Source organism: Anolis carolinensis, unplaced genomic scaffold, assembly GCF_035594765.1.
Source record: "Anolis carolinensis isolate JA03-04 unplaced genomic scaffold, rAnoCar3.1.pri scaffold_11, whole genome shotgun sequence".
In the NCBI taxonomy this organism is placed as follows: domain Eukaryota; kingdom Metazoa; phylum Chordata; class Lepidosauria; order Squamata; family Dactyloidae; genus Anolis; species Anolis carolinensis.
In genome coordinates, this window is record NW_026943822.1 from 19,967,663 (window position 1) to 19,993,218 (window position 25,556).

Below are 25,556 nucleotides of genomic sequence, written 5' to 3' on the forward strand. Positions count from 1 at the left end.
ATTGACTACAAAAATGCGTCGGATAATCCAGAACGTTGGATAAGCGAGTGTTGGATAAGTGAGACTCTACTGTAACAACAAAGAGATCATGTCATAAGAAGAACTATAAGAAAAAGAAAGAATAAATTGAATTTTGGCATTGCATTTACCCGTTGATCCTACCAAGCCAAGAGTGTATTTGCAGATGGATCCGAGCTCTGAAAATCTGGTCCGAGGTTGTTTTGTCAGCTGTTTCTCAAATGTCTTGAATTATTTCGCCCCGGACACCGAAATACAGCTGAACAAGAACTGAAAGGCAGCAGCTGTTTTTCGTGTTTTATTTCTGTCACACGTTGTGGTTGTCTTCCCCCTGAATGGCTGCTTTAGACAATCTCCTCTCCCACGAATCCTGAGTCATTTGAGGAGATTCTGTTGACGTTCACAGAATGGGAGAAAAGCTAGGAAGTCATAAAAACATATTTGGAACTTTTAAATCAGGCATGGGCAAACTTCGGCCCTCCGGGTGTTTTGGACTACAACTCCCACAATTCCTAACCGCCGGTAGGCGGTTAGGAATTGTGGGAGTTGTAGTCCAAAACACCCGGAGGGCCGAAGTTTGCCCATGCCTGATTTAAATAGAGCTTGGAAAAGCTGTCCATGGCTTTCAATGGATAGTGAATGAACTGTCCGAGGTGCTGAAGTCCTCCTCTCAAAAACATGGATCGCTTTTTTTAAAGTTCAGGCTTTGAAAGTCGTTCTTTTCCAAGGTTTCGTTTGTAATTTTTTTAATGGTCAAGAAAACTGTGATGGTGCCGAAAGACTTCGCTTGAGACTGTATCCAAAATTTCGGAATAATTCATCTGAGGCTAAAAGAAATCACGCTGGAAGAGTTCCTTTCAGGCAACAAAATGGCAGCCAAGCTATTTTTGGGACTACAAAATGGCATCAAAGTTCTTTTTTTTTTTTTGAGGTGACAAAATGGCAGCCGAGAGAGTTCTTTTGGGACTAGAAAATGGTTTTCCTTGAGGTTACACAACTTTGCGTCAAGGTTCTTTTAAGGTGATGAAATGACTGCAAAGTTTTTTTTAAGGTTCAAAATGGCGACAAAGATCTTCTGAGGTCCAAAATGGGACAGTCCTTTTGAGGCAACAAAATGGTGGGAAAATTCTATTGAGTCAACAAAATGGCGTCAAAGTTCTTTTGAGGCAGCAAAATGGCGGGAAAGTTCTGCTGAGGCAACAAAATGGTGTCAAAGTTCTATTGAGGTGACAAAATGGCAGCAGAGTTCTTTTGGGACTAGAAAATTGTGTTCCTTGGGGTGGCAAAATGGCGTCAAAGTAATTTTGAGGGGACAAAAAAGCGTGAAAGTTCTTTGAAGGCAACAAAATAGCATCAAAATTATTTCAAGGTGACAAAATGGAGGGCAAGTTCTATTGAGGCGACAAAATGGCGTCAAAGTTCTTTTTGAGGTGACAAAACGGCAGCAGAGTTCTTTTGGGACTAGATAATTGTGTTCCTTGGGGTGACAAAATGGCGTCAAAGATCTTTTTGAGGCAACAAAATGGCGGGAAAGTTCTGCTGAGGTGACAAAATGGCGTCAAAGATCTTTTTGAGGCAACAAAATGGCAGGAAAGTTCTGCTGAGGTGACAAAATGGCATCAAAGATCTTTTTGAGGCAACAAAATGGCGGGAAAGTTCTGCTGAGGTGACAAAATGGCGTCAAAGATCTTTTTGAGGCAACAAAATGGCGGGAAAGTTCTGCTGAGGTGACAAAATGGCATCAAAGATCTTTTTGAGGCAACAAAATGGCGGGAAAGTTCTGCTGAGGTGACAAAATGGCGTCAAAGATCTTTTTGAGGCAACAAAATGGCGGGAAAGTTCTGCTGAGGTGACAAAATGGCGTCAAAGATCTTTTTGAGGCAACAAAATGGCGGGAAAGTTCTGCTGAGGTGACAAAATGGCGTCAAAGATCTTTTTGAGGCAACAAAATGGCGGGAAAGTTCTGCTGAGGTGACAAAATGGCGTCAAAGATCTTTTTGAGGCAACAAAATGGCGGGAAAGTTCTGCTGAGGTGACAAAATGGCATCAAAGATCTTTTTGAGGCAACAAAATGGCGGGAAAGTTCTGCTGAGGTGACAAAATGGTGTCAAAGATTTTTTTGAGGTGACAAATTGGCAGCAGAGTTCTTTTGGGACTAGAAAATGGTGTTTCTTGGGGTTACAAAATGGCGTCAAAGTTGTTTTGAAGCTACAAAATGGTGGGAAAGTTCTTTTGAGGCAACAAAATGGCAGCAGAGTTCTTTTGGGACTAGAAAATGGTGTTTCTTGGGGTTACAAAATGGTGTCAAAGTTCTTTTGAAATGACAAAATGGCAGTAGAGTTCTTTTGAGGCGACAAAATGGTGGGAAAGTTAAATTGAGATGGCAAAATGGCAGCAGAATTCTTTTGGAGCTGCAAAATGGCGGCAAATGTTTACAACTCACAGGATTATGTAGCAGTTAAAATGGAACCAAAGTGTACCAATTCGATAGTGTAGATGCACCCGGTAGGCTGTTAGGAATTGTGGTTGTAGTCCAAAACACCCAAGTTTGCCCATGCCTGGAATAAAGTGTTCAGCAAGGAACATATTGGAAAAACCCTTGCGAGGCTGCTTGATTTCTCTTCCATTTCATCTCATCCTCAGAACCTCATTCATCTGCGCTAGTGACGGCATGCACAGGACATTAGAAGAGGGAACAAATTTGCTCCATTGTCTCTGCGATGGCCCTTCAGATAGTTGAAGATGCTCATCTGATTGCCTCTTAAGCATCGCCTCCCCAGGCCGAATGCGTCTCAACATTTCTCCATATCTTTTTTCCAACGATTCGTCCTTGGGTACGTTTGTTAATGTCCCTTTTAACCTCCGGTGCCTAGTATAAAAGTAGGAAACCATTCATTTTTTAAATAACTAATAAGTTTTACAGCTGGGAGACAGTGTGTTGTAATGGTTTGAGTGTTGGTGTTTTACCCACATCTGTGGCAGGCATCCTCAGAGGCTGTGAGGTCTGTTGGAAACTAGGCAAGTTGGGTTTGTATATCTGTGGATGGGAGAAAGAACACTTGTCTGTTTGAGGCAAGTGTGAATGTTGCAATTGGCAGGAAGCAGCCAAGCTTTGAAGCTGCAAGGCTATTCAATGCTGATCGAGGTGGCTAATTGCAACATTTATTTACTATTTATTTACTACATTTATATCCCGCTCTTTTCACTCCGAAGGGGACTCAGAGTGGCTTACAAATCAAATGTACATACAATATATTAGAATAGCACACTATAAGCATTAAATTACTATATTGTACTATATTATTATATAGTAATATTATTAGTAATATTACATTTAATATATAATATATATAATATATGTATTACATTATATATATAATTAATATTATTATATTGTATTACATTATAATATTATTATCAATATTATATGTATACTAGTTGTGCCCGGCCATGCATTGCTGTTGCGAAGTATGGTGGTATGGGAAATAAAGTATTGAGGAATTGGTGGTAGTTAAGGTAAAAGGTCCCCTGGGCTGAGTGGGTTGCTAGGAGACCAAGTGAGAGGAGCTTAGCCTTCTAACTGGCAGCAATTGGATAAAAACAATTATTCCTCTCCCTCTAATTAGGACTTTATTTTTCTTTTCTTTTTGTTATATCAACCTAGAGGCATGGATGAGGGGTTGTGCTGTCAATTTTCGAGGTTGTGGGGTGTTTACTTTTGTTGTTTTGTCCGCTGCTGTGATGCCATCACTCTTTTATATATATAGATACAATATATTATATATTGATAAATTATTATAAATAATTCACACATGCCTCAAACAGACAAGAGTTGTTTCTGTCATCCTGGACACTTTCCCACAGATATACAGACCTTACTAGCCTAGTTTTCAATATACTTCACAACCTCTGAGGATGCCTGCCATAGGTGTGGGTGAAACGTCAGGAGAGAATGCTTCTGGAACATAGCCATACAACCCGGAAAACTCACAGCAACCTAGTGCTTGTCATTTGTTACCAATAAGCTTTAACCAAATTTTGATGCTTCCTGGCTACATATGCTCCATTTTTCATTTGTTAAACATTGGATTAGTATGAAAATACAGAACTATTTGGGACTTTAGTTTAATCTGGCACAGTTCTTAGTATTTTCTTTGAAAAGGGCCAGTTCCGAATGGATACAGGTTTGTTCCCATTTCATTTGTCATATCCAAGCAGTGTTAAGTGTTACTCCGGTGGAAGGTTCTGACAGAACAACGGATTATTTTTCTGGGTCAAAACTGAAAATAATCTTCTTTTTATCTGTATTGAACAGATATAATTTCTTCCATGCTTTGTCTGTTTCGGCCTCCTTTGTCTCATCTCAAAAAGGCTTCCCCTCAATGTTTTCTCAACAGGTGGCATCAACAAAACCTGGAAATCTCAGTTTTTCTCACCCGCGGCAGCCAGCTCTTGTTCTCCTTCCCATATTGACTGACCTATTTAAGACACAGGCGCATTTTCTCATCTGCGGAAATAAAAGGGATGGCAACTTGAACTCTAGAAGCATATCCAGCTAAAATAGGACTTCTATGACTTCCCACAGGGGAAATTTAAAAAGCAGCCTTAAAACCCTTATTGAAATAAAATGGGACTAAAAAAGGAGACGTTTCAAAAGTCAGTTAAATGGTGAATGAAGATGGCACGGTGAAACCACCATTCATAGCCAAGCACAATGATGCTTTGTGTCAATTGGTTACATCAGGAGTAGTTCACATGTGGTCCACCAGAAATCTTTGGAATGGAGTTCCCATCAATCTTACCAGCACAGTCAATGGTAAAGGAGGATGGGAGTTGTAGTTTGACAACAGTTAGAAGTTACTCACTTCAAATTAAAGTTTTTTGGCAGTCATCCCTTCTCTTGTTTCTCCTCTGTTGCTTTCTTGTCTCTGATGTTCTCAAGATTGACTTCATTCTCTCTCATACCTTTTCTTCTTCACCTCTGCTTCTGCTAGGATTTCCAATCCCATGCCTTGAGATTTAAAGACTAGTTCCTGAGTCCTACAAGGAACCCCCTGAGATGTCATAGGATAATAATAATAATAATAATAATAATAATAATAATAATAATAATAATAATAATACTTTATTTTTATACCCCGCCTCCATCTCCCCAAAGGGACTCAAGGTGGCTCACATGAGACCAAGCCCGGATAAAAACAACAAACCATATAAAAACATCAAAATACAGACACAGCTATTAAAATTCAAGAGTGATGGTAATCAGTATCAACCACACTCATATGGATCATGTCATTCAAATAAAACATACCAAGCTTTAGAAAAACAAACAGAAAAGGGCAAACTGAACAAGAAAATATAAATTATATGGAAAATCCACAAAAACATTTTTTTTTGGTATACTGCTCTATCTCCCGGGAAGGGACTCAGCACAGTTTCCAGCACAAACAAAAAATTCAATATCAACACAAAACATACAAAACAATGTAATAAAAACAAGGCATGGTTACTATTAACTGAATATGCTCATTAAAATTAAAATTAAAACCAATTCAAGCCATTCCATTGGGTGAAAATGAACAGCTTTGGGGTAGCAAAGGGGGAGAGGAGGAGAATCCTGCTCCCTGACTTCACTTTATGCAGATACGAAAGCAAGAGGAGCCCTATTGCACAAAGGTAGACAATAGAAATTTTAGGATTATGAGATATCGACAGGTTTTCCCTGTCAAAAGCTGAGGAAGAGATAATCAACGGACAGCGAGATGTACATGGCATTGTGAGATACAGATCATTACCAAGAGTGTAGTTGAAGGCTTTCATGGCTGGAATCACAGGGTTGTTGTGTGTTTTTATTCATTATCAAGAGTGATGGTCTAGCTGCAATGTCTCAAAAAGTCTCTAAAGTTTGTGGTCTAATAAACAGGAAGACAATGTAGACATACACTTTTTAAGGCAGCACTTTCACCCCGAGATTCCTTGTCCTGAGAACCAGAGAAGAATAGACATCAATGGCTGCACATTTCTTTCTGTACAGTTTTCATGGTGATGGGTTCACCATAAGCAGGGAATCCCATGGTGAGGCATCAGCCCTCTTTGCCAGAGCAGGCTAAAGACCCTACAAGTTCCAGGATCCAATAGCATAGAGTCACGGCCGTTCGAGTGCTGTCAAACTGCATTGATTCTACAATGTAGATGCACCCAAAGATGCCCCATCACTTCCTTTGGTAAGGTCAGCACATGCATCAATCGCCAACAGGATGCCAGCCAAAATCTCTTCTTGGCCAGTAAAGTAACTGAAGGTCAGGTAGGTAAAATGCCTTTATGTACTTCGGCAGAAGTGTTAAAACAACCGCTTCTCTTCTGACGGTTGTCTGATGGTCAGGCATGATTTCCTGTTCCCTGAGGAGATTACCTGGAGACTTTTTAGAAGCTGAAAAGCTGGCAAGATCGTATCAGGAGATCCATTTCAGTCCTGGGATTCTGCTCAGAATAAAATGCTGAGCACTTTATCTCTCTGACTCTTCTTCCCTGATAGTTTTGGGTTTGTTTGGCATTACCTTTACCTTTCTGGTGTCTGAATTCAAAGCTTTCCTCCTGAACAAGGACACCATTCGGTGCCACCAGGTCGAGAGGCCAGAGTTTGGCGATGGTACCAAGAGCAATAATCCTACCTCATCGCTCCCCCCACTTCACATCCCAACCCCGTTCTAGAAAACCTCGATTATCTGAGTCGTTCTTCCTTTCTGAGTTATATAATCCCTGCCAAACTGTGACACAGATATCAAGACAGTGAGCTTAAGAGGCAGGGATCCGGCACACTTCAGCTTGGGAGCATCTCCCTGTGAACTCTTTGCTCCCATATAAATACATAAATCAAATGGTGCTGCATGAAAAAGGGGGGGAAACATGGCAGTTCCTCCACTGTTCAGGCAAGAACAGCTGAGGGCTGTTTGTGAGTCAAGGGGAGTCTGGAGAAGGAGGTGGAATGAAGAATGACATTCTCCAACCTTCTTTGTAGTGCTTGTAAGACCAGAGAGAGACAAAAATCGAGAGAGAGGGACAAAGAGGGACGTTTCTTCCATTTTTAAAGCACTCTTATCCAAACCATTACAAGACCAATAGACAAAGCATTTTCATCCTCTTCCACAAAAACCAAAAACCAACCACCATCTTGAACCATTTTCATGAAATTTAGGGAAAACGGCATTGAAAAACCAACCTAACATTTACATGGCCTAACGTCCGGCTACGCTGTATGCTTTATGCAGTTCAACACCATTTTAACTTTATAGGTCAAGGCTATGGAATGATGGGAACTGCAATTTGGGGGAGCACCATCACATTGTGACAGAGAAGGCTCAAAACATAGTAAGACTACAACTCCCAGGATTTTGTAGCATTGCGTCATGGAAATTCAAGTGGTGCCAAGTTGCAGTCATTCTCCCATATAGATGTACCCAAGATGGCACAACAGAGCATGACAAGCTGGGAATTATTTGTGCCATGGAATGAATGGCATACAGCATGAATCACATCCCTGGTGTTTTGTGAATGAAGCTGAGAGCAGGGCAATTTCCTTGCGCTGTTGATTTTACAGACAGGGTTAACAGTCAGTGTTGACAGTTCTCGTCTTGCTCCTGCCATGCTTCGGACAATTTAAGTGGCTTTGACACTGGAAACTTCATGTCACTGGTAGTTCATGGAGGACTGATGCATGCCCATGCCCGGTCTACACACTGTAGAATTAATGCAGATTGACATAATAGGAACTGTAGTTTGGTAAGGAACCAGCAGTCTTTGGCAGAGGCGGCTAAAAACCTTGTCAAACTACAGCTCCAAGATTCCATAATATTGAGCCATGGTAGTTAAAGTGATACCAAACTGCATTCATTCCACAGTGTAAATGCATCCTTGACGGCACATACCCTGTTTCCCCTAAAATAAGACATCCCCAGAAAATAAGACCTAGTAGAGTTTTTGCTGAATTGCTAAATATAAAGCCTCCCCCAAAAGTAAGACCTAGCAAAGTTTTTGTTTGGAAGCATGCCCGCCAGACAGAACACCAGAGCATGCAGGATCGGTAAATGTATGGAAATAGTGGTAGTAACAAGACATTCTTGATAGGATTCACAGTTTGTCTGATTATGCTGGTTTGTGATGACAACTACTGTACAGTATATAATAAATGTTCATTTTTTTGTTCAACAATAATTCTTCTTCATGGAAAAATAAGTCATCCCCTGAAAATAAGACCTAGGGCATCTTTGGGAGCAAAAATTAATATAAGACACTGTCTTATTTTCGGAGAAACACGGTAGCTCACCTCCGTTTTAGGTAATATGTTTGGGCTGTGGATGTCTAATAGAGCTGACCCACCAAGACCTGATAAATGCTCATTTTGCCCACTCCGGTTGTGTATGGTTTATATATCAAACTACAGCTTTGAGCAAAAAAACATACATTACGTAAAAGCTTTATTCTGGAGTTGAAGAGTACAAGTCCTCCCATCTCTGCTCTACCAATGAGACAATTCATTATATATTTTTTCTTTTGTAGAAGCCTGCAAAGATAAAGAACAACCTGAGCTGACCTGCATTGGAGCTGCTGCGAAGGCACATCAAGGTGAAGAGGAAATGTGCTTGGTGCTGGAGGGAAGGAAGAGCCAACGCGGAGTGTGGGTTAAGAGTATTGCAAATGGCAGGTGAACCGAGGAAAAATCTCACCTGTAGGGTTGCAGTGAGGATAAAGCAAAGAGGACGCAAGTCCTAGACACCCTCTTTAAGCTCACTAGTAAAATAAATATAAACCTAATAGATAACTCAATGAAGTTGGGGATTTAGGCCACGAATCCAGAGGAGTCAGAAACAATTTCCTTTCACAGCATTCCTTATCAGTTTGGTGCTCTTCCCCCTGACATTCTAACCAAGTAGTTGGGTTGTTTTTATCCCCCCTTAATTGACACCAGGAAGTTGTTTGACAGCTTTGTAATTGTCTTCTGGTGGCAGGGATGAGACATACACTAGGAAATCCTCCCGAATAACCTACTTGTGTCACCACAATCTGAGTTAATCAAACGATTTCGGGGGGAACTGCTGGATCTCTCAACATGTGCCTCCTCCCCGAGGTTCAGATTTCTTTGAAAAGCGCAGGTAGCATCGCTATGGATTTTGTTTCCGTTTCGATCAGAAGGAACAAATCCAGAAGTTCTTGTTCCACCCGGTGGGTTTCAATCCCCGTTCTGTATAAAAACATTCTGCAAAACTCATTACATTATTAGGATTGAATGTCACTTTCTCCACAAAGGCGAAAGGCCCTGAATTGGATAAAAAATGCAATTATAAAATCCATGTGGGAGAAGGGGCTTTGAGAGCTTGGTAGAATCCGTTTGCTCCCTTTCTTCCCAGCTGAGAAGGAGGATTTTAAATTTAGATGCATGTAAAGCCTGAAGGACAAACAACCTTTCCATGCTGAAAGGCAAGTTAAGTGACTTTTGTCTTCTCTCCTATCCACAGAGTAAGACCTATTGCCTATTTCTCTCTGAATCTCATTGGAATCCCTTTGCTTTTTTTTTTTTTTTTGCAATCCACCCTGGATTACAGCAATATAGAAGCATATGCTTCCAATGCAACAAACAGACCGCACTCCCTTCTGCAGCTAATGGAAATAGCAAAAGGTGCGACCGTGATGGGAGGCCGCTGGGGAGCATCGCTTTGTGTGGGATTCCCTATAACCGCGGCCGGTGTTGCCTGGCAACGGAGTCAAAAGATGAGGATGCAATTGGGAAACGTGCAAAAAAGTAATTAATAAAAAACATACTGAGGAAAGATACTGAGCTCCTCGGCTCCTACACCTGCACTTGCATGCACTCAAAGAGAGATTCCATCTCAATATTAAGGAAGGACTTCCTGATGGACAGAGGTTTTCAACAGTGGAATATGCTGCAGAGTGTCTCAGTTTCTGGAGGTTTTTTAAACAGCAATTGGAGGGCCATCTGTCAAGAGGGCTTTGATTGTGAAGCTACGAAAAATCCCATTCATAAGTTTCCAAGTAATTTGGGACAGAGAGAGGGCTTTTTATGATTCCACAGATGAAAATACTTTCTATTCAATTGAGAGAATGCCCCAGATGCAGGTGAAACGTCAGGAGCAAATGCTACTGAAATATGGCCATAAGCCCAAAAACCCACAGCAACCAAGAGGATTATTGTGTTGTGTGCCTTCAACAAGTTTCAGACTTAAGGCAACTCTGAATCTGAAGTTGAAATTTAGGGTGAGGGCTGGGTAAAGGAACTTGGAGGGCCACATCTGGCCTGCAGACCTTAGATTGGGGACCCCTGGCCTACAATATTTTTCTACCTGATCTATCCAATCTATCATCTACAGTAGCTAGTACCTATTGTAGCTACGGTATGTATTTACAGTTTGTTGTTTTTGTTATTATTATTATATCCCCAGTATCTATCTATAATAGTATCTATGTCTATCCTCTTCCCTCTCTAAGCTCTCTCCCTTTGGACAAGAGTCTCACTATGCATACGACACTGACAAATGTTGGCTTCTTTTGACAAACATGTGCAAAGAAACCTTGACATTTAATTGATAAGCTTTAATGAAAAGAAGAACTGATCTTTTGTAAATGATAGGATATTAAAAGGGAAAAACAGACTCGAGGTCTTCATTCCCTCCCTGTGTCAAGAGTGCGTGGGTTGTGTATTTCTGCATGGAAAAATAGTGTTGGGCTGGATGGGCCCAAGTGTGTCTTCCAGCTCTAAGATCAAACACAGAAATGCAGATGACGGTGTCTTTTATTGGCTCAGATTATTCATTGAGTCCAGTGTTTCCTGCTCCAAAGGTCTTGCACAAGGCAAGTTCCTTCTCCCTACTAATACTCAGATCTTTCAAAATGGGATGCTTTTAAAAACATGGGAACATACGAACTACTAATTATCCACATGTGCCGATCCCACCTACATCTAGAAATATTAAAAGGTATTCTCCAGCAAAGCCTTTCATTCCAACCCCTTGTAGCTGAACTCTGTTATTGCAATAATATGTGATTAAAAGTAATCAAAGCGAGATGAAAAACTCCCCGACAACCTCAGAGGGATTTGACGGAATTGCGGCATCGGCTTTCCGTGTTTCATCTTCAGCCCTGGAGCTTTGTTTGTTCAAGTTATTGCTATGTTGCTCCCAGTGAATGAAAGCGACAGAAACAGCAATATGGCATCTGTGACTGGGGTGATTTCTCTTAATGAGAAAGTCACTTAGTTAGATTTTTACATGGAGCCTTCTTCAGGGCTGTAGCCAACGTGAAGCCAGTAGGTGAAAAATTCATAGAACCTGCAATACGAATACTCAAAATACTAATTGATTGACTTATAGAGTTGGAAAGGATCCCAAAGACCATCTATTCCAACCCACAAGCAGAGCAGGCACCCATTCCCCTTGAGAGAGGGGGGATCCATCTCTCTGCCACAAAGTCATTAAAGAAGATGAGATGCTGATGCCACTGCCAGACAACTTTTACTATCAGGATCTTCTCTCTACTATTTTGTTGGAATTTCCTTTCTGGAGCCAGAGTTATTATTGTTGCCAAACCTTATGATGTTTGTTCTGTGAATGCCAACACTTACCTTGCCCAAATGATAGGGCACACACACGAGGAAGGCATCCATGGCCAGCCAAAGACAAGATGCAAAGTTCAATAGTATCACTAATATCGATACCACCTAGTAACGTAACACATGGTGTCATTCCAATAGATCTTATCCAGTTACCAGGCTTTTTATTTATTTTTAATGACAATATTAGGACTATTATCATTGCGAGTCCTGAATGTATATTTTTATCTTCAACACAAAACGATTACATGAGAAAATTTGAGCTGGGCAACATGTTGTTTTGTTAGTTTGTCAAGAAACTATTGATTTTTTCCGTTCATTTCCTTTAATATCCTGCTGGAAATGTGACAGCTCCCCCTAGTGAGGACGTCTGGCTATGATTAGATTTTCTTTAGTGTCAAACACTGGGATATGAATCTCTAAAACACACACTGGGAGCATCTACACTTTAAAAGTAATAAGGTTTAAGACCACGTTTCAATGTTATGGAATCATGGGAGGTGCAGATTTACAAGGTCTTTTTCTCTCTTTGCAAAAGAGTGCTGGTGCCTCACCAAACAATAACTCCCAGGATCCCGTAGCATCGAGCCAGGTCAGTAATAGTATCAAACTACTTCTAGTGTAGATGAACCCAAGGAAATGGGTGTGCGTGCATGCCTTCAAGACACCTGTCCCTTTCTTAGGCAAGGAATACTCAGAGGTAGTTTTGCCAGTTCCTTCCTCCAAAGTATAGCTTATAGCTACATTTTCCATTGGCGGTCTCCCATTCAAATACTAATATGTCTGACACTGCTTAGGGTCCAAGATCAGAAAGGATCTGTTGCCCAGGATTCGAATCCTTGCTCAGCCTTGGAAAGCCAACTGGTAACTTTGAACAAGTCATGCTGTTCCAGCTTTAGTGGAAGGCCATGGCAAACCCCCCATGAATTCAAATTGCCAAGAAAAACTACAGGACAAGTTTTGAGTCTAATTAAAGGCACATAACAAGAACATAAATTAAACTAGAGAACTCTACTTGTTCAGCACTTCAAATCTCATTTCAGAAGGAAGCGGGGAAAGTTTGCTGAGGAAAGAAGGGCATGGGTGCAGAGATTAAATAATTAACCTTTTGGAATAGGCGAAAGAACACCCAGTTGCTATTAAAACAATCAAGTGCCAAACAAGTAAAAAAAAATTCAATGCAGATTATATTAGCAAACAAATAAGGTATGAAAAAAAATAGATGGACAAGTCAAATCCTGCCTGTTTTTGCATTCTGCTTTGACTATTGTTCCACACATCAGTGTGAAGAGGCCTCTGATAAAATGAACTGTGATTAAAGTGAAGACACTCTGCTTACAAGAAAACGAGATGCTTAAAATCAAAAGGAATATATATTTATCACAATGGAAATGTAGGAAGAAATACTGTTTGGTTAGTGATAAATTGCAATTGCCAGCCGAATCCTGGCTGACTCGAAATAAACTTTTTCCGATGGACTTGAGTGTACAAGAGCAGACAACATTTGGCCTTCCAGGTGTTTTGGATTAAAATTCCCATAATTCTTTATCGGGGGCCACTATGAACAAGGCTTTTGGGAGTTCAAATACAAAGCATTCAGGGACAGAAGTCTCCTGTTCTTGAATGACAGTATTTAGGAGGAACACATCTCTAACTAGCTGCCTAATTACAAGTACTGTAGTTTGAGATGATACCAATACACTGCCACATTTTGTTGCAGAGCTTATTTGTATTTTCCCAATTACAAGTGTCAAATCTCAGAACTTACCCTTGATGCTTGTTGATGGAACGCCCCAAACATTTGCTGAGTGTCTCCTAAGAGATTTGTTTTTGAGTTCTTTGGCTGAATACATCGAGACTACATTTAAACACAACTCTACAATATTAAATATTTTTTACATACAACACTGACTTGCTATTCTTGAGAAGTGTTCATAAGTAATGGGATGGCTTCAATTGCCTATCCCCCTCAACACCAGGCTGTTTCTATCACTGAAAAATAAACAATGAGAGGCGGTTGACTACATTGGCCAAGCAAACTCAATAAAGGGCAGACAATTTGGCTGGATTAGCAGAGTGCTTAGCAAGCCGAACATCGATCACTGTGGGCCAGCTTTGCTAATGGAGGCACAAATCCCAAGAGACAAACCCCAAAGCCACAGGTTTGATATTCCTGTCGTTCAGAATGGGACCTGGAGGCTCAGGATGTATTTTTCTTAAAAGGCCATTGTTTGACACAAATGATGTGCATCAGCCAAGAGGAAACAGGGGTAATTGGGTTTTTTTAAATCATACTAAAGAAATGGGATGTTGTGTGTAGCTGAAGGAAACCTCAACCTATAAAGTCGTCTTTGATGACCTTAAGGCAAACCCATCATGGGATCTCCTGAGGCTGAGAGTGTGTGACTTGCCCAGGATCACTCACTGGGTTACCATTGTCAAGCATTGAACTCTCTATCAGCCTCGGATGAAGGCAAAGGAAAGGGAAACGCTCATTTTGAGACATGTTAAGATACGTAGCTGTTTTTCTCCCCCTGCGTTTTTGCTTTATTTCCTTTTTTTCTATTGTCTAGGTATACACTCTGTCCTTAATGATCCTCATCAAAGTTATACAGAGATAAAGCAGTGGGATTGATGTACTTTGGGCGAAGATTTACGAAAACCAATCTGTTAATGCTCAATCAGTTTAAATTGCACTTCTAGCGAAATGAAATAGGGTAGAACTATCATTTTCCAAACTGACAAGGAACACGTATTCAGTATGCAAAATGGGGGATTTCAAATTTCCTTTTTTAAAAAACTACAGATTATTTAAACAAGTCATCCCTGAAATAAGGGAGTTAAGAGGATACTATCAAACCTAAGAGGAGAATTATGTCTTTATAGAATATTACAAACTGTAAGGAATTCAGACTGGTCAAATGAGCTCCCTATTTTATTTTTGGCAGTTTTTATCCTCAATACCGTTTCCATCCTCAAGATTGGCACTTGTTTCTCATTAAGCCTATCACAACTCTCATCTTTTCAGCAACATTAGGAAGAACTTCCTGATGGTAAGAGCTCTTCAGAAGTGGAATATGCTGCTTGGGAGCTCAGCTGAATCTCCTTCTCTAGAGGTTTTTAAGCAGAGGCTGAACAGGCATCTGTTGGGGGTGCTTTGATTTGTGCCTTCCTGCCTGGCAGAATGGGGTTGGACTGGATGAATCTTCCAACTCTGGGATTCTATGATTCAAAAGCAGGGGTGGTCAATGTGTGCCCCTCCAAATGCTTCTGGATTATAACTAGCTGTTCTTCACAAACAGCTGGAATAAAAAGGTATCACATCCAAGTGCTGGGGGTAAAGTGGCTCAAGTGAGACACCAAAGGGGTCCAGGTTCCAGAAATGTTGGCTGCAATGCCCAACAGTTTTAGCCAGCAATACAAAGATGAGTTACAGTCTCAATAACATCAACAGACACTGCTTGGCAGACAAGGTAAACTATTAGCTAATTTCATGGGTTCCTGAATAAGACTAGTGCTGGAAAAATGATACAAACACAACAGTTTTTGGTCAGCCGGGAATCAATCTCCAAGGCGAGCTTTTACCAGTGTTTTATTTTCAAAAACAGGTGAGTCCACTTTTTTTTTAATCCACATCATTGCACTTCAACGACACGCTACAAGGTCATGCATCTACAGGTATGCCATGGTCTAAGAATCCTGCTAAGTCTGTGATTCTACAATCACGTCTGTAAATCAACATGATAAAATTAATGGTCAAACTGAAACAAACTGGTTGCATAGAGTATCACCATGCTTTAACATTTCGACATGATTTAAAACAAAAAGAAAAAAAGAAAACAAAAAATATATAAAATTCTGATTGAATTGAATGTACAAGAATGTGAACACATCAGTGCAAAAGGATGAGAAATTTACATGATTTAACAAAAAATATATAGTCACTTAAAAAGCAATCATAATATTTATAAACTAAAGTATTTTACTGCAGTTCATCACCTCCTATTGGACTATTCCAGCTCTTGCAGCCTTTGATCATAGAATATCTAAGTCTTTCTATACAGATTAAGCCCTTAGGATAAAGTTCAATTTATATTACTCTTCTTATGTACTGGATATAATTCTCTCGGCTCTCAGACATACAATACAAGGAATGAATTTAGCAGCTTAAAAATCAAACATTTACTGTAGTTTGGTTTCCCCTCCCCCAAAATATAAATATATACTGTATATATTTTAGGTTTCGCTGTACTTTACAAAAGGTATCACTAGATGGCAGCAGTGCATCTTAGAGCTTTGCTAATTGTTAAACAGCTACATGAAGGTAAAAAATGCTGCATGCATGATTGGAATTTTTTTCTCTTACTGATAATACTTAATATTCTCAAAGGGGGAAAAAGCAACATTCACAGCACATCAAGCCCAAAATAGTTTACACCCTCTATACTGAAGCATTGGTAAATGTATCAGCTAGGTCATCCTTACAGGAGAGGCTAAATAAGGCATGCTTTAGACAGTCATTGTTGCTCACTTGAAAGAAAAGAAAAAAGAGAGAAACCCAAAACATCAGAGATAGGACTGGAGTGTGGAAACCAACCATTCCAATTGTTCAGTTCAGCAGACGAAGTTGCATCAGTCTCTCAAAGTTAAAGCTCTGAAAAATAGGAATAATTTGTGATTAACTGGATCCTGAGATTATGACACACTACAGGCTGAGTCTCCCCTATCTGAAACTTTTGCCACTGATCTAACAACTTTATCTTTGGGGAAAGGAGACTAAACATATGTCCAGCATCCAGAAATATATTTCAAACCACTTTTTTAAATGCCTTTTAGATTCTTAAGTATACACTTAAACAAAACAAGGAGTGCCTAAACATACCAATTTGAATAGACAAGCGCAAGTCTAATGCTCTGTTGGCTTAGATTTCTTCTTTCCAGCTAGTCAGGTCTTAGGGATTTTAACCTAGTTTTAAAAAAACAAAAACAAAATACAACTACCATGTTTTAGACAGACTTACATAAGCAATACTTTCAATTTGTGTTTCTCTGACGTAGATTTTTATCTTTGTGGTTGTTTGTGGAGTTGGTTTTCCTAGGGGAGAAAAGTCACCAGAATCAAGTTATGAAAAAAGAAATGTCAACATGAATAGAGTTTTAAAAATACATTGCACCAATGAGAATATTCCATACCATGATGCTTCCCAACCATCTCCCAGATTCCTCTGCCATGTATATAAGCTCCATGGCAAGATGAATTATTGTGGGGCAGGCTCTTTGAAACATAGGAAAATAACAGAACTACCAAGCCAGGAAAAAGATAAAAGATAGGTAAGATGTACTTACATTGGTCCAGCTGGTTCATCATCTGCAGCAGGAAGCCATTGTGATTCAATGAAGAGGAGAGAGAAAGACAGAAGTTTCCAGTTATAATCTGTTGTAAACTCTTGCGGGACAGCACACAGTTATCATTTGCACACAGTATTTATCTAAAGGCCATTCCATTCAGTATTGCAAAGGTTCATGATGTTATTTTTTTATCTGGATTTGAGTTTAGATGACACGGTTCAAAATGGTTTCAGTTAACACTTTGAATGCTAATCATGAAAAACTGCAACTGTAGTGGACAGATTGTTGCAATGTGGTCATACTCATCCTGTCCCCAAGTTCCAGTGGTTCAATCTTACAAAGTAGATGAGAAGACAAACCAACATTTCAGTTGTAAAATCCTGCTGTTCTTTTCTAAAATTTATGTGCTTTCCCCCCTCTCTCTCGGAGGGTAAAAGGTTGGCATAGGATTTCAAGTGTATACACCTCTCTCCTGGAACCATCTTTAACACATTTTTTTGGCTTGATGTCTTAATAAGGTTATGTTTCATAAAGTGGAAGATGCAGTTTTGACTGACGCTACAGAAAAGGCAGTCCTAACATAGCAGCAAACTTTACAATATCTGTAAAATAGCTTGAAGGTTACACTAGTGATACAGTTCACAGAGACTTTAGCTTGTCAGGTGGGAGAGTCAGAAAGTTGTCCCATTTTGTATTTTTTAGAAAAAAATAAAACCCTAATAAACATGTGGCTTTTCACGCAGGCATCTTTATGATTGAGTGACATTTCGCTTAGTCTTTAGAATGCTGCAGTACATTACACAAGAGTGAAAAAAAGAAAAGGCACCTTTTAAGCAATGGAAATACCCAATCCACAAACTCATGCTGTAGAACAGTTGTCAACATTTGTCTGCATTTCATCATCATTTTTTTCCAAGTTTGATTTTCATTGTGTTTGATTTTGTCAGCAGGATTCCACAAGGGGCTTAGGGCACACAAAGCAGTTATGGAAACTACAGTTTTAAACAGTGTAAGGCAAAACCGCATGAGCACACACTAGGAGTAATGTTGACCGGAGCTGAACATTACTCCACCTGTACCTTTGAGGCAACGGAGAGGCAAAGCCACTGCCAGCACAGTTACCAGAACGAAAAGAAATCAAACATTCAAAAGAAAGAAAAAGCTAACCACAAACCAACAGCTTTACAGCCAAAATAACATACTAGCGACACACCAGTGTCCACAGAAGTCTGTTACTAACAGCAAAACTACCGGAACAAGGTACAGAGAGAACTAGGACTAGTAAGACAACCGGACATCAATGTGCTGTATATACAGTGGAGATATACAGAGACACATCAGGTATTGAAACATGAAGCACATTACAGCAAAACTAAGTCTCCCCTCAGTCGAACATCTTTCAATTCCCAAAAGACCTCAGAGGCAGCCTATGCGAGAGAACCTACATTGGATATACAATGTACATTTGGGAGCCTGAGAGACATTGGCGAGAGTTCTTAGTTTTATTTGTTTTTCTATAAAGAGTAGCAGGGTTAGTAGTGCCGTATTAAAGAAAGCAATTGTTCTACATAAAGCCTTGCTTCAGACACAGCAGCCTACAACAAAAAAGGACACTCTGGGAGTGTTTTGCTAACCAGTTCTAAAAAAAGGATGCAGGCCCTTGTCTTTCTCATCATCACTTTGCAAGCCCTGCCTTATACCACACAAGCTCTTCCACACGCCGATCCTCAAACCATATCAAGTGGTATAAGACTGAGCTGATAAATGATGGTTTTACTTAATGTACATTTTGCATTAGACTAACGGCAGCCAGAGAAGTGCTCTAGCGCGGTTTTTTGTTAGGTGCCAAAGCTGTCTGTGGATGACAATCTCTCGGACTGGCAGGACTGCCACCGCCCTCTTTTTCTGTGTCCAGAAAAAAAATCTGGCTATTATAAAAAACACTAACTTGTGGGCCAGCCGCTTAGCCATTGCAAAATCAGTCCCAGCACGGTACAAATATGTGACAGACAAAAGGATTCAGATCCTAAAGAAGTTGACCGATAAAAAGGGAGGGACAGAACTACAGAGAAATGGTACAAATTAGAAAAAAAATATAATGAAAGATTCAACAGCAAACTGAAAACCCAAATTAGTTGTGAATGTGAATGAGAAGAACTCAGGAAAAGTGTTAACATTATGAACTGTGCATTGTATAGACTGAAGCAGAGGTTAAAAACAAACTCCAAAGCATGCAGATCTCTCACTTACCACCATTTTTTAAAGGAATGATGCAATTGAAGGGGGGAAAAAAAGAAGTCATAGTAACTGACAAATAACAATACAACTCAAAACAGCATGATCTAGTCATTATCTTATTTGCGAGTATCTGGACCAGTGCCACACAAGACGAGACAGGCCTCTGCATTCCATTCTGATGGGAGGAAGAGTTGGTAGGTCCTACTCATTTTTAGACTGGCGTCTCACAATATTCTTTCTGCATCAATAGATTTCTCTCCTGGAGTATTCCACTGACTTTATCAAGTTAGACATATATACTGCATAAACAACTGCAAGTACGGGATATATGTGAAGATATTTGTTATGCTCCAGAGTTTTCAAGGTTTCCAAAATCAAAACTTATATTGTGCACCTTTAGGAATGGAATGGGCAATACTGATTGCTCATTCAACACTTTTTATAAAGTAGTATGAAGTACACAGACGCAAAATACAGCACTTTTAACCATGTCTGAGGGGCATACATGTGTAAAAAAAATCCCTTTAAAACTATCCAAAGTAAGGCCTTCTGAACAGATGTTTCAGAAGGTTTTAAAGGGGAACTTGTGCCAATTCTACAAACACATGAGATTCAGAACCCAACAGATACTCATTTGGCACACTGATATAGGGTCTCCCAAATCTGAAGCAGAGAAGCAAAATGGGAGAAGTGAGACAAAGTGGGTAGAAAAGAGCTATCTTCTCACTGGCATATCCAGCCCTTGGTACATATTCATATTCTCTAATGGGAAAGCAAGGATGGGAATGGGGACTCAAGTGGGTTTATGGAGTTAAACTAGGCAAGTTTACTCTCTCAATGGGTTGTCAAGAAAGCTATAAAGCCTATCACCTTGTCTTAAATTTAAACTATGTACACAAAGGTTCATTTTATGCTAGTCTGCACTAAAGCAAATTCTACATAAAAGGCAAATGCTTCTGAGGAAGGGAGAAAAGGAAGAGTTACAGATACAAGGAAGGAAGTCCCCTAGAAACTACGGCAGTGTAGATTTGATAGGAATGTTCTGCTTAGTGCTGTCTTTTCTTAAATGGATACTGCAGAATCCCACAATATTTCTGGTCACCAAGCCACCCTTTGCCTTTGGAGCCATACCTCACATCACACAATTCTAGCATGCAAAGTGACTGATACACATGTGACCATGACGATATGCTACAATGCACACATTAGTAAATTTTCAGTTTTTTTACAGAAGTGTCCCCCCCCCCCTTTTCAAAGTACATAACATATGTGCACATTGTAGGACACAATGATTACAGGACTGTAAAGCTTCCATGTCACCGATTTTGTAATGTGAGAAGCCATGGAAGGCCCATTTCATCGGCAATCACCACAATATTTTAAAGGCAATGGTTCTAACCTAAACCAATTTCCTCTCCTAATTCTAAACCATTATTTCAAATGTGTCAATGGAAGGGTTAGTTCTGAAGTACTGAACCAGCCTGATTTCTCTTTTGGAAGAGACAGAAAAGTCTGTCCCAGATTAGCATTTATCTCTACACCAAATACCAGAAAATCTCTCAACCATTTTCTATTTGATTCAAAGAGCCATCGCCCTCAGATGAGACAACATAGGAAATGAAATACAGCAAGGCTCTGAACTTGCAAGATATGCTATTGGAAAATTAACACTATTCTTGGTCTGTGAACCATAAGACTTCACAGCTAGAAATAAAAGCTGTGAGAAGATATCTTTCTTGGCAGCATTTATTTTTAGCCATGCTAGATAAGGGGAATGAAACATCTAGGAGAAAATAAATTTTGATTGAGATGACCAAATGCCAACTAATGCAACCTATCTGAAAATGAATGAATGGACCAATTTTGGGAGAAAACATTATCTGGCCACTGTTAGTCCAACAGGATTTGGAAACATATCTATCAAACCAAGCATTTAGGACTAGGCTGCTTATGAAGCTATGTTACCTTCCTTTAGCTGCAAGCAAGAAACTCCCTTTCTATTATGATTGCAAACTGTTTCTACCTTTTGCTAAACAGATTAGTTGTGGACAGAAGTGAAAGAAAGGAAAAGAGGGTAAAGAGAAAGGACCATGTAGGAGTTTTCTTCATATCACTGTTTGTAACTAGGACCAATCAAAAAATAATATGAGAAAAAATACAGAAAAAGAAATAAAATCCTGAAGAGAAGGCACAGAAATCCATATATGTTTTCAATAAAGCTCCATATTAACCCCTTTAATGAAAGAAAATAATAAAATAACATGTTACCATAGCTTAAATTAAGATATAATACATATAAAATATTTTGAAGTAGAAACCTCCTAAGTGTAACATCTTCTGGAAGAATACAGCCAAGGTGTTTCTACTTCCTACTTACCCCCCAAACAGACACTTTTAAAATAAGTGCATGTTTTATTAATTTTGGGCTGCTTGATCCAAGTAAAAGCATGTTTTGTTAGAAAAATCTTTGTGGCCTATCCTACAGCTCGATGTAATCACATTATCGCATATTTAGATAGGTTAGAAAAGAACCAGCTCAGTTCTAAGGTAATGATCCTAATACCTGAATTGAAGTATTAAAAACGACACTGAGACAATGCAATTGCACACTACTGTCAATCACCAGCAGCCCTTGAAAGATGACACTCTTTTATTTTCAGTTCCATATCTTTCAATAATATCTATAAGAGTTATGTTTTGCAGTGACACAAGCAGAAGTGGGAAACATAAAAAACATTCTGTATTTCAACTCCCAGAAATCAGAAACATCATGGCAAATAGGATTTGTGATCCAAACGGTTCCCCACTCTGGCTATATTGGAAGTTGGTCATTATGAGAGGTTGATTTGTCATATGGTCATATTGAGGGTTTACTCTCTGTGTGTGTGTCTATATACACTTATTGGGAATATCTCAATTAGAAAGCAGTCAAATTGAAAGGATATTGCCTTTTACAGTGCAAACTTTGAGGCATAGCAGGCTGCAATCTTGGCATGCTCAATTTACAGTTAACAGCACAAATGTTTAGACACTAGACAGCTTAGCTGTGTTTCATAATTGTAGGAAGTTTCTTTCCCAAACCTTCCCCTTACTCCAACAGTAAGCCTCATGATGCACCGTCAGTACAGCTTGCTGAAGTCACAGAATGATACCCAAAATGTTACCATAGAGAGCTGTATTTATAACAAGCACAGTGTCCATTTACTTCAATGAAAGAACTCAAAAATATAGTGGATGTCCCCATACTTCACTCATTTAGACTAGGTTGCCATCCTCACAGTAGGTACAAGCATCATGGTGTATGGATATTTCCCTGTTACATGTGTGCTGATTGGTTGCCATAATGTGTCCTTTTCTTACATATCACAGCAAACACACACAATATTAGGCATATCTGGGCCATCAAAGTGCCAAGATGAAGAATAATTACACTCTCGCATCACCTGCACTGAAGACACATAAGTGACAGGTCATGTCGTATTTGGGAAGAGCTAGTAACTCCACTTGTCTATTAACTAAAAAGGAAAACATTTCTGCTGATATTGGTTTGGTTCACATGGGAAATGTGACGCTCACTAAAAATTATCAGTCTACCAAATATGTATGAGGAATTGCCTTTTGAATATTCTTCAATATTCCAATTCTGTCTTATTAGCCCTTTGTTTACAGGGAAGATAAGTAAAAAGTTGGACTGGGAACCCTTTCACATCACACAGTTATAGCACTTTAATTACACATTTAACAGCCATGGCAATATCCTATGGAATCCTGGTGTTTGCTGTTTGGTAAGCACTAGAACTCTCTAGCTAAGAATTCTAAACACTTTCCCCTAAAACTGCAAATCGCAAGAATCCATTAAAGTGGAATCATTAGTGTTATGATTGTGCAGTGTGAACGTGACCCTGGCTATAGCAGAGTCAAGTATATATTGCTCTCATATATATATATTTCTGTAAATAAAGCATTTTGGCCCTCTTCTGTCAGGGGGAGTTATATTTGGAGGAAGGAGGATGCTCCCCTTGATCCATAAAATGGTCCTTTCATCTCAAATGGGTTTATGCGGACATCTTTGGTTAAGTCTGAATCCCTTTCTCAGTCAGCAACTGGACATCCAAGTCCATAAAAATGGTAGATTCCAATGTAATTCACTGAAATAACTATGGAAAATTAATTTTGCATGGAAGAAAAGGTCAAAACAGAATAATCACTGCATTGTCCAAATGATTCAGTTCTTCAAACGAATAATGAGATGGTACTGCTAAGTATCTGACAGGTCAACACCAGGAACTGAAACACTAGAAAGGAGACTACATATTGCTAAAATTTTGCTTTGCAATACAGTATATATTATATAGTTAATGTTAAGATAGTGTCTATTAGTCTCAGTTTATATTTCCAAGGACTTCCTAGCTTCTGTCTTCTACCTTTAAAGTGATTTTTGAGATCCTGAAGGTGAAATGCAATTAGTAATATATTTTGACACCTTGTGGGATATGGTTGTGGAAGAGCTCATTACAAGAAACACTCAAGGAAGAACCCCTCGGGGCATATCCTACTGCATATCTCTATGCACAAACCTATATTCACACGTAAGGATATCTGAGGTGAGAAAATAGTCATAGTCTTCCTACTGTATTTTGTTGCTTTACTACATTTATCAGAAAACAATTCCCCATCGTCTGCTTCCCACTAAACATTCAGGGAGAAAAGAACACAGAAGCACCGCCTCTCATAGATTTCTGCAAATGTGATACACCTTCATGTAGTACAAAGTTATGACAAAATCAACCTTAAAAATGAGGACACATGGGCATCACCTGAGGAAGGAAAAGTGTCAAACACTATTCATACCATCACACGTTTCAATGGATGAAACCACAAGAAGGTTGGACTGGAAGTGGCACGATTAGGCTTGATCCATATCCAATTACAATTGCATACTTGTTATTAATCCAATGTAATTGCCTGCGGCAATTAACCATTCACATCTTCACTTGAAATCAGCTTCAACAGCAGATGAAGATGCAAGTGTCTCATTCTAACGCAGCATTGAATTAACTGATGTACATAATTGCTATTTGGGAGTGCAATGAACAGCTCATGTTTTCTTTTAGGCATGTACCAACTTCATTAGATGATCCTTACATATATAGTAAGGATAATTATGCAGAGTCTCATTTGCCATTGTCCTTTCTGTTTACTTTAACCATCTTTAGAATTGTTAATTCTAATTAAGTAAAGTTTATTTCTTCTCCAATCCCTTTGTATATTCCCTGTGAAGTTTTGAATTGGGATGGTTACCCCCAAACCAACAGCTGAGCATTAAACATACATGGCCAGAAAACCAACACAAAACAGAAAGCAGTCAAGTCCTAACAGGCATCCAATATGAAAGCTAATTTTTGCAGGAAAGCATTCTGACTGAAACTGGGATGTCTTCAGGACATGCAACATTGAAGCTTTACAACTTCTATGAAGTTTAGAAAGTAGCATTAATCTTCATAGTTGAAAGAATATTGCAAACTTGCAGAAAAGTCTTAAGTGGTGAGCTACTTGACCTAGAATATTAGGATAGTATCAGGAACTATCGTCTTTACTTACATTCCTGGGTTCTCAAAACTGATAACCCACAAAAAGGGGATTTCTACACATTTAAGTCCTAGAACATGCATCTTTCCAAGAGTGCATTATAATGAGCAAAGCACAGCATTGACAAATGCTTATAATCCAATCAACTGGTAACCAGAGTCTTCTGAATAAGGCCATGCACAACTCTTTCCATGCTGAACAGAAAGCTGCAGCCAACCCATCTGGCTGTAGGCCTGTTTGGTCTTATTAGAAGTGGTGAAGAGCTTAACATTCATCAAGCCCTTCCCCTACTGAGAAGCCATCTGCAGAGGAAGTAGCAATAGAAAACACAACCTTTTCCTAATTCATAGTCTTAGGCGGATTGGAAAGAACTTGCAAAAAATGTTTTTTCCATATTAGTATGCAAACATACATACATACAAGCAAGCAATCTTCCCAGAGCTATTCTGGAGCCATCCTGCGGTGCTAACTCTACATATATTGACACTCACATGCCCAACATTACTATGGCTTTGAAGCAGAGCAGAAGAAAGAAAAACAACAGTGTACATGTGGTGTATTTGAACAGATACTTGTATATTTTAGGAATATTTCACGGAGCATTTAATCTCGAGTATTTCATGTCAGTCTTCCAGTACCAAACTGGTCACATATTTATGAGCAGGAGAAAGGGGAACAACTTCAATTGTTGGATAAAAATTGCTGATTCCCTTCTTGCACAAACTTACCCAAGAAGTTTCCT

The 25,556-nt window shown here is 39.4% G+C and overlaps 1 protein-coding gene and 1 long non-coding RNA gene across 3 annotated transcripts in view; one reads left to right on the forward strand and one right to left on the reverse strand.

The window, feature by feature from the left end:
• The first annotated feature begins 599 nt into the window (after nt 1-599).
• Nucleotides 600-10,933, forward strand: LOC134293996 (uncharacterized). The gene is made up of 3 exons (XR_010000975.1): nt 600-2,852; nt 8,575-8,640; nt 9,618-10,933. It is a non-coding gene; the product is annotated as an uncharacterized LOC134293996 (long non-coding RNA).
• Nucleotides 10,934-15,213: 4,280 nt separating this feature from the next.
• nptn (neuroplastin) overlaps nt 15,214-25,556 on the reverse strand; it is a 34,951-nt gene continuing 24,608 nt past the window's right edge. The window contains exons 7-9 of one of the 2 annotated variants that reach the window (XM_062963503.1): nt 16,985-16,994; nt 16,660-16,733; nt 15,214-16,292 (exon numbers count right to left, since the gene is read on the reverse strand). In XM_062963503.1, coding sequence (XP_062819573.1) covers nt 16,673-16,733; nt 16,985-16,994 — 71 coding nt within the window. In that variant the 3' untranslated portion in view covers nt 15,214-16,292; nt 16,660-16,672. Of the gene's footprint in view, nt 16,293-16,659; nt 16,734-16,984; nt 17,007-25,556 lie in introns of both variants that reach the window. The other variant, XM_003227710.4, reaches the window with a different exon arrangement.